Below are 9391 nucleotides of genomic sequence, written 5' to 3' on the forward strand. Positions count from 1 at the left end.
AACTTTAAGTGAACACCCCCATGAGTGTCTTTCCGAACCCCTCCTAAAACCCCACCTGTTTCCTTTTGGTTGTCAGTAACTCTTTGTTAGTTCCTCTTTCTGTTTGAGTGACAATGTATGGTTTCTTGCTGGGGAACGTAACATTCTGCATTACATACATTGAGCTGATCTTGTTTATACTGTAACAGAGTTAGTGAATGATAAATTGAACTCAGAAGAATAGTACAGAGCAGTGCAAAATTCTTTATGTTGAGTGAAATCACATCACAGTCAAGTCTTTTTCATTAACATTCGAGCATTGGCAGTAATACTTTCCTTAACATATTGGACAATATCAAGCTATTTAAATTTCAGGACAGGTATGTGGAACTACTGATATGCTGTACATAAAATGGGAGATAAATAACAGAAGCAGGATAGACTCCTTAGCTATTACATCTGTATGATTTGTTCATTTGCCTTATCTGTAAGTCTTTATTGGGGGTTGAAATATTTGTCTGGATTCTTTTAATTCAAATGTTTAAAATAGGTAAAGCAATTGTGGCATGAAGCAAACAGAGTTAATACTTTACATCACTTTTGAAACACTGTAGTATTGCAAAACAAGCCCCTTTTGAATAAACATAAACCATGTGGATAGGAAAGATATGATAATTTGAAGATGAAATCAAAGTAAGGTTGAGAATGAATACTTGAGTGTGACCCCTACAAAACAGTTGGTCCCCACTCTTTATAATACAAAATGTACTGATACCGCAGAAACTAATGTCTGCCTTCTAATATGTAACATCAAACAAATCAACAACTATAGATTGTAACAAAGGAAGGCCAATAATGTAGTATATTTTGGATTTCTTTGAACAACACTTTATGATACATTTGACAAACTTGACTTAAGAGTGATTTTAAATAGATTTTCATGATATTTACTAACAAAATGTACATGTCCATTTTGCAGTAATGAACCATGCTTTATAAACGAATTACACATCTCATTAAAATTAACCAATAACTTAATACAAAAATACAAAACAAAAAAAAGTTAACTAAAAAGCTGTCACAAGGACATTTTCAGAGTTATTGCATTGCCTGGACAGGAACATGATATCTTGGATGAGCTATGAACAATATCTACAATTGCACCTATTAATGTTACAACGTTTCAATACTCCTCAACAAGCCCTATAGGTTCCAGACACTTGAACAGTGATCTAAGCCATCCACTCCAGACCTGTCCTCCAGTCACTTCAACACAACATGGTAGCTGTCATTATTTTCATCTGTAATTAGAAGACAAACATAGGACAACAATTAGCCCTGTTTAAACATGAAATAAGTATAAAAATAGCATGTTTACATGAGGTTCTGTGCATTTAAGAGGTTAGTGAGGGAAATATGACCTTTCAGAGTGCTGACAACAAAGCTTGTTTCCTCTGTGAAGTTCTGCACCATCTGAGAAAGAAGAAATTAAGAAAATAGCTCTTAGTGATTCATTCGACATTTAAATGGCATCTCTTTCTCTTTATTGGTTTGATGCTGGTAGTCAATCAGTAACCAGACATCATAATCAAGTGCATGGAAACAGCCCTGGCCATAACAGCCTGAGCCAGAGTTGATCCTGTTGTAGTTCCTCTGCATCCATAGGTCTACATTCCCCTGTTTCCTACCAGTCATTAATGATTGATTTTCTATGCCATTGACTTTTACACAGGGCCATTAGTGATATTAGTGACCCAAGCTGACTGACCCAAGCCAGCCCAGGGCACAAACAACCAACACAGGGCCTCTGGAGGAGATACAGATAACCTAACAACTCCACGACCCCTACCACTAGCACTATCACTACTCACTGATAGAAACACTACCCATGACCCCAACCCCTAGATCTACTCAACAAATGTCTATTTTCCAATCATCGCCTCCTTCTCAAAACACATTGGAGAAGGTCAGAGGGTTTACTTTGTAAAGCTAAGTAATTACTCTGCAGTTATTAGTGATGCATACATACAAACAACAACTAACCAAATGCTTGAAAACAAATAGTAATCTGTAGATGCACTATATCCTTCATCTTAACTCTGTCCCCTGCCTTCTCTCACCTCATCAGAGACCAGTATATGTATCCCTGTGGGTCCTTGTCTGTAAATGTGGCTGATCTGCTGGGGAGTTACACTGTAAAGGAGAGCTATCTTCTCTGAGAGGTCCCCCAGTGTCAGGTCCTCCAGATATAGAGCATGGTACTCTATAGACATAAGAGGGAAGGCGATTAGCTGAGGGTTAGAGATCATCATCAGCTAAAACATGATATGGGAAATACTGGAAAGTCACTGGATGTTCTTAGTCCAGGAATAGGCTTATCTTTGTCCGGGAAAGGGTTCTTTGGTGTCAGATAAATAGTACCCACAATAATTGGAGATGTACAGTAACCTACCCTCTCCCCCCCCTGGCTTGGTCTGTGGTTGATTCCTGGACTGTTGTTGACACACATAGATGGTGAGGCGGGGCTGTATATACCTGTACAGAGTAAAGACGAATAACACCCATCCAGAATTAACCATGGTAAATGTGGGATAAAAGTTACACACTTGAGTAAAGTACTAATTGATGAAGTGTTGCCAAAAAATGTATATTATGTTGGTGTGTTGGCATAGTCTTCCTGCCACCGCAGTTTATTCTCACCTTCCTTTGATGCTGTTGAACAGCCGGATGCCGTCTGCCGGACCACAGATTTGGATCAGGTCCTCTCTGCTCATCTTCAACAGGTCAGCGCCTACAACATTCACAGAAGATCCACAGTCACTTACAAACTGGTCTGATGAAGTTTTGGAGGAACAAAGACATAAAGAGAGAGAAAATTCCCAAATTATTCTCTGCTAAGGCCTTTCTACAAAGTTAGAAACAATTCTAGATGTGTAGTATCTGACAGTTATCTGAGTGCCATTCATGGGTGAATTACTTCACTTTAAAAATAATGTATATTTAATTTTCACTGGAAAAGTCCTTCAGATATCAATCCTATGCATCAAAACAAAAAGCTACAAAGACAGCTTATAGTCTTAGAAATGGGCCTAACATTTTCAAGGAAAATGACACACAGACACACACACACGCGCACACACACACACACACACACACACACACACACACACACACACACTACCTGAGAAGCTGGAGAAGAGCCTACAGAAAGGCGAAAACCTGTGACGCTGAAGCCACTGCTGCGTGTCCTGCGGTGAGGACGATGGCACAAGGTGCTACATGTCAAAAAGAAGAAGAGCCCTTGAAATGAGTAGCTATAGCAACCACTGACTGCCCACCGCCTCCAAACAATCGCCTAAAAAAATAAGAGATGAGAGCAATGGCATTAATACTACTTCTCCAGTTACTTACATCAGAAGAGCAGCCGGACAGAATCAGCTCCCCCTGCTGGATTGGAGAGCTGTTGCTATAAAAGTAAAGTGTCACACAAATGGGGAAGATAACAAGAGTTGGGTCATAAAGTAATGACTTGTCCTGATAAGACTAGTGCAAATAGGCAGTTCCAATGGGATTGCACTGTAGATAATGGAGGATCCAATTTGGCTGACCTCTTGTCCTACATAACAGCTCTACAAAAAATGTGTGGGTGTGCAACTGAACTGCCATAGATGCACAAAGACATAGAAAAATCCTATATTTGCATCATGATCAACAATTTAAGTCAATGAATAGTTCAATTCATCCAGATAGGAGAGGAGTCTTACCCTTCAGTAAAGCTACATGAGGTGGGGGAGCTGTGGTAGACTGGGGAAGGAGTGTTGTTAGTGCTGCTGAGATTTGGGGCATCAGGCCAGGGGGAACACTGAAACAAAAGAGAGAGAAAACTAACTTTAATAAGACGCTCCTGGCAGAGAAAGAGGCACGTCTGGTTACTGTTTTACTAGGACATTGTGATTGTAGACTGATACAGACATAAATGGGAAATCCTAGAAACCCAAAACCAGGTTAGTAGAAAACAATCACTGTTTGTTCCAGCATGTTGGTTGACGTCAAAAGAAAAGGCACTGACAGACTGTTGCCCTAACTGTCACAATCATTAACAGACAACTGCATCAAGGGCTGGTTAGAGTGACATATAACTACGGAGTCCAACAATAACATGAGTGGACTAAAGCAACATATTAACATGTTATGACAGAATAGATGGTCAAGTGACACACAGCCACAGTGTCAGGGTCCCTCACCTCTGTAAGCATGGTGGTTTCATGAGAGGATTGGTATTTCTCCCTGTCTTGATGGGACTTTTTATCAATCTTTTCCCTATCAGTCTTCAGTTTACGATCAGCTCCTTTTGGCTTCAAGAAAAGAGAAGAATAAATTAAGTACCCAAAGAAAGTAAATTAACTAATAGCTCTCACACACACACACACACACACACACACACAACCCCACCTAAGAGCCCCTTTACCTTGAAGACCTTGACCTGACAGCTGGAGGAGTGCATATGCTCCAGGTACTCTCCATGTTCGTTCTGAGTGAAGGTGTCTATCTGGATACGGAAGGGAACTCCCTTCTCCCCACCATGCTTCCTAGGGGTGAACTCAGTGCTAATGCAGTTGACCTGCACACAAACAAACATACATACACAATCCATGAGCCATTCTATAAATATGATAATTAGAGTTTCAAATGCAAGAAACGGGTGGAATTGGAAAATAGTCCCTCTGGGATGTGGGAAGTCACTGTATAAACTCACTTTATAAATTCCTTAAATTCACCTTAAAAAAACTAACATTTTATATGTCAAATGATTTTACTTTCACCCCAATTCCAGGACCAAAATAAACTAGAAAGCAGGGAAAAGAAATAGATAGATATTTGACCGTGTTACCTGGATGAAGACGGATGCGTTCTTGACAGGATCCCAGAGGAACTCTATAGTGTTGAGCTGCAGCGGGTGAGCACGAGGCTCGACGACACCCACAGAGAGGGGGGTATCTGGACACAATCAAGTCAGTCAGTCACAGCAGGTCAGAATAAATTGTTACCCTTGCTATTTACCAGGTAGATACTTAGAAAGGATTAGTTAAAACGGTAAATAACTAATAATTGCATAGTAATTACACTTCATTATCAGACCGGTTATAAAGGTGATACAAAGGCAATGTAGATCATATCATAGTTCAGTCATCAAACAGACTGTGGTTGGGTTTACTTAAGAAGTTCTCTGGTCTGCTGGCAACCAGCCTTACCTACATCCAGGATCCTGTCCCCAGGCCTGTTCCATCGCCAACCCTCCAGCTGCTGGTGTTCTGTGTACTGCAGGCGCCGGTCATGAAACACCACACGCACAATGCTCTGTGGACAAGCAGGACAAAGCATTAGTACGAAGCACAGTGACTAAGCAAGGCAGCCTCGCACGTGGCCGATCGCCAATGTCGTTCGGCAAAGTGCGAAAAGCTACACACAATCTCCCAGAAGAACCATTTACAGATCATTTCTTCAGGCATTAACAAGTGGAGATCCATAAGGATTGCATCACCCTTGGCTTCAGCTCATATGAGTAACACTTAAAAGAACATCCACAGATTCCCATTGACTAAACCATATAAAGGGAGATAATGCTGGGGTTAAAGCCATATAGGATTAAATTATGTCTGATGGTTGTGCAGTAATCTGCCTTCATAGCTAAATTATTTGTTGACAGAAGCTTTGAGATAAAACATCCATGAGTTCTTCCTGTGCTATTAAGACATTAGTGAGGAATCAGTAGTAGTTGTTTGAAGTGTCACCGTTTGAGAACAAAGCACATACATAAAGCTTTTAATGATTAAAGCACTGGTCTGGATTGGTAAAGACAGACTAGACAACTGCCTGTGCACACTTAATTATTGTTTCCACACAAACGAAGGGACATAAATTAATGTTCCCCCTCACTGTTGCATTAGTATGAAGTTAATTGCACATTTAAAACCTACTAAGAACATAAAGCAAATCATAAAATTAACAACCTGTAAAAACAACGTTTCCAGTCATTTCAGCCTAATATGCTGAGAGGCTCATGCGTGAATGCGCAGAGCACAAGGCCATAGACAGACACAACACGTCATCTGTTTGTAGAAGTGCCACCTGTTCCATTCTAGTGTCGTTAGACTGCTTCATTGAACATGACCGGAATATGACCGTCCATTCCTGACAGCCTGACGACACAGAACTTTCAAGTGGATGGATATGTGTATTGGGACATGGCTAAATTCAATTAAAATGACTTCATGGAAAATGCATACCGATATCTGCCTTAATTTTAAACACTGGTGATAGACATAAAGGTATATAAAAGTCGACTCCCATAATTCAAATCACTTAAAAACAAACATAGATCCAACATATTATAACAACCTGTAACAAAATTTGCACACAGTGGCAACTTGAGTTGTACTAATGGGTGTTATTCATAAACCAATGGCATCTTCAATATACCACTTGTTCTTTTTCAAATAATGAAATAAAGTTAAACAAGGTTTCCTTTATAACAAACAAAAATGGTCTTACTAAAGATAAAACAAAGGATTGTCATAATTTCCTTGCTATAAGATCAATGTTCTTGATGCACATTTCACATTTGAAAAAGAAAAACAAGAAATACATTTCAACAACGTAAAAAAATGTCAAAACTTTATGAATAATTCCCAGTAGTAAAGTCTATAGACGAAAGCAGAATTGTACGTAAAATGAACTTATGCAAAAAGAGCAAATAAGACAACTTGAAGATATATGATGTGTTGTGCGATAAAGCGGATGTGTTGTAGGGTAAGCTGAACTGAGCTGAGTGTGTGGTGGTGTCTAAGTTCAGAAGGGGAGAAGTTGGGTGATAGTACCAAGTCTTCAAAGATGGCACACGCCCAACCCCCGAAGTGGAAAGAAGAGGGTTGAGGAGTCACCTGTGTGTTGACAGTTTCAGGAAATGGAAGATACATATAAACAGATAAAGAAAAAAAGGTCAGGGAAGAGGTCACATGAAAGTCAAAAATACATACACAATACCTTTAACCTACCTTAACATATTTGCTGCTTATATCTGTATACTCCACTAGTTTTCTGTTAAGCATACGGATTTCGTAGGACTGACCTACATTTTAAAACATTAAGACAAACCTGATTAAAATTGAAAAATGTGAAATCAATCAGTCAGAAAAAGGGGCAGCATAGGAATAGAAATGTATTCAATAAACACCTTTTCTTTTAAAAATGATTTAAAAGTCAGGGTTTGCCACCATAGACCCCTTGCAGTAAAAGTTTTCAGCCACATTATGGTCGAGCCTGACAATTGTAAAATAAAAATCTTTACTTTGCAATTTACTATTACAATTTCCATCATATCAAGCAAGTACTTCTGTGCAATAGTCATATTATATAAACATATCTTACAGGCAGGTAGGCCTACATAGTAGACTAACTTCCCAATTCTTTGGGGGGGTTTAATAATTTTTTGCTGGTTTACCAATAGCTTCCAATTCCATTCACTGAAATGTGCAACTAACCTAGTAACTTTTGGTAAATGGCCGTCTTATATGCAATATATTCTGAACCAATAAATACATAATACATAAATCCAATGGATGATCATAAATTAGACCACAAGAGGGAACAAGAAGATGACAACAATGAGGGAAAATGCAGTTAAAGATAAGATGAATATGAAAATCAAATATATATCTTGGGGGATCTTTCAGAAACTAAAGTGGAATATCTAGAAATGCAAGATTACTGATGTGGGACTATTTCAAAGGGAATTGTGTGTCTATGTAAATAAGCTGAAGAAGATTTACTCCAATGTAAGTGTCATCTTGTGTGGGTAGTAAATGTACAAAATAAAAATAAAAAAGAGCGAGAATATGACCTTGTGTTTACTGGAGTGATGTTTTTTCCATATTGTATCTGTGCTGATAAGAGGGAGAATGTTCTTCCAGTGGGCCTACACTCAATTACATGCCATGAGTTCTTCAGTTCCATCCAACAACCTATGACTTTAGTAATGAAGAAAGAATAGCTAGCTACCTTGGTTTAGATAAGTCAGAGTTTCTTCTTGCTGTTTTACAGCGGGCGAGGTGGCTGCACAGAGAACATATTGGAAAGGAGACCATTTGGTGCCATTTTCTGTTGCGTGCCGTTCCTCCTCGTGTTTCAGGAAAGGCGCCAAAGCATCTCTGAGAGAGAGCAGAGAGAGAGAGAGAGAGAGAGAGAGAGAGAGAGAGGGGGGGGAAAGGTGCGGTTGATCATTAAAAGATTTATCGAAGCACAAATAAGTAAGAGGCTTCTCAATGGTCAGCCAGATCAGTCAATGGTCTCAATGGTCAGACAGATCAGTCAATGGTCTCAATGGTCAGACAGATCAGTCAATGGTCTCAATGGTCAGACAGATCAGTCAATGGTCTCAATGGTCAGACAGATCAGTCAATGGTCTCAATGGTCAGCCAGATCAGTCAATGGTCTCAATGGTCAGACAGATCAGTCAATGGTCTCAATGGTCAGCCAGATCAGTCAATGGTCTCAATGGTCAGCCAGATCAGTCAATGGTCTCAATGGTCAGACAGATCAGTCAATGGTCTCAATGGTCAGACAGATTTGATCTTATCAGTACCCCTTGGCTAAGGTGCAACGGTAGGTAAAATGTTTTAATACACTTGTATGATGCATAATCACATTGCACAACATTACTTTGCCATATATTGAATGCTTTAACATTTAAATCTGAGGTGGAATAGAGTAGCAATTTTGCAAGGTCTTCGCCTAAGCTACTACAAGACTAAAGGGCGATATAGGTGAAATGGTGAAGTTGTGGGCTAATAAAAATGTATTTCAAACATTTCGTTGCTTTCAATCCCATTTAAATGAAGCATTTAAGAATAAACTAAATTAAACTTTTCTGATTATAAAACGTTCTCTGGAGATGTCCACTTACCGAATATAACTTGCAGTTGAATGCTGGTGGTAGGGCTCTGGCTGGTTGTGCCAAAACAACATGTTTTCCAGTGCCGCGTCTATAGTATCCCCAGAAACAGAGAATGGGAGTTGGGTGTGGCACCCTGGTGTGTTGCTTCCACAGGTAGGTCTGCTAGCGCTCTCAAAGAAGTTTGCTGGCCAGCACCCTGCTACAGACTTATATACTGGGTATGACATCACTTTCAGCTCATTAGAATACCTTACATGACCTTTGAGAAGCGGACTGGGACTCACTGATTGCCTCCCAAATGGCACCCTATTCCCAATATAGTGCACTACTTTGACCAGGGTCCATAGGGCTGTGGTCAAAAGTAGTGCACTATATAGGAAATAGGGTGCCATTTGGGATACAAGAACTGACACACCTCCCCTGCTCCGTAGTGGTGCAGCACAGGTAGCCTAAAATCGG

General features: G+C 39.7%; 1 protein-coding gene across 2 annotated transcripts; it reads right to left on the reverse strand.

Annotated features, from left to right (window-relative positions):
- Positions 1-223: 223 nt before the first annotated feature.
- LOC121555169 (transcription factor CP2-like protein 1) lies at positions 224-9119 on the reverse strand. Of its 2 annotated transcripts, none has more exons than XM_041868995.2 (15): positions 8942-9119; positions 8038-8186; positions 7035-7108; positions 5232-5337; positions 4871-4977; positions 4448-4600; positions 4224-4334; positions 3744-3841; positions 3391-3445; positions 3161-3254; positions 2680-2770; positions 2432-2514; positions 2100-2242; positions 1401-1452; positions 224-1280 (listed from the first exon to the last, which is right to left on the reverse strand). In XM_041868995.2, exons 1-15 carry the CDS (start codon positions 9001-9003, stop codon positions 1243-1245), a joined length of 1416 nt encoding a protein of 471 aa, XP_041724929.1. In that variant the 5' UTR covers positions 9004-9119; the 3' UTR covers positions 224-1242. The 2 variants fall into 2 exon arrangements, with proteins under 2 accessions (XP_041724929.1, XP_041724928.1); XM_041868994.2 differs by having other exon boundaries at positions 2680-2812.
- Between the last annotated feature and the right edge of the window lie 272 nt (positions 9120-9391).

This window comes from Coregonus clupeaformis, chromosome 40 (genome assembly GCF_020615455.1).
Source record: "Coregonus clupeaformis isolate EN_2021a chromosome 40, ASM2061545v1, whole genome shotgun sequence".
NCBI lineage: Eukaryota > Metazoa > Chordata > Actinopteri > Salmoniformes > Salmonidae > Coregonus > Coregonus clupeaformis.

Excerpts from the sequence above, each read along its gene's own strand:
- LOC121555169 (XM_041868994.2), bottom strand. The coding sequence starts at position 9,003 with ATGTTGTTTTGGCACAACCAGCCAGAGCCCTACCACCAGCATTCAACT. Across the intron at positions 1,453-2,099 it reads ATATACTGGTCTCTGATGAG|ATGGTGCAGAACTTCACAGA; the intron begins GTGAGAGAAGGC and ends CTTCTTTCTCAG. Across the intron at positions 1,281-1,400 it reads TGTTGTCAGCACTCTGAAAG|ATGAAAATAATGACAGCTAC; the intron begins GTCATATTTCCC and ends TTCTAATTACAG.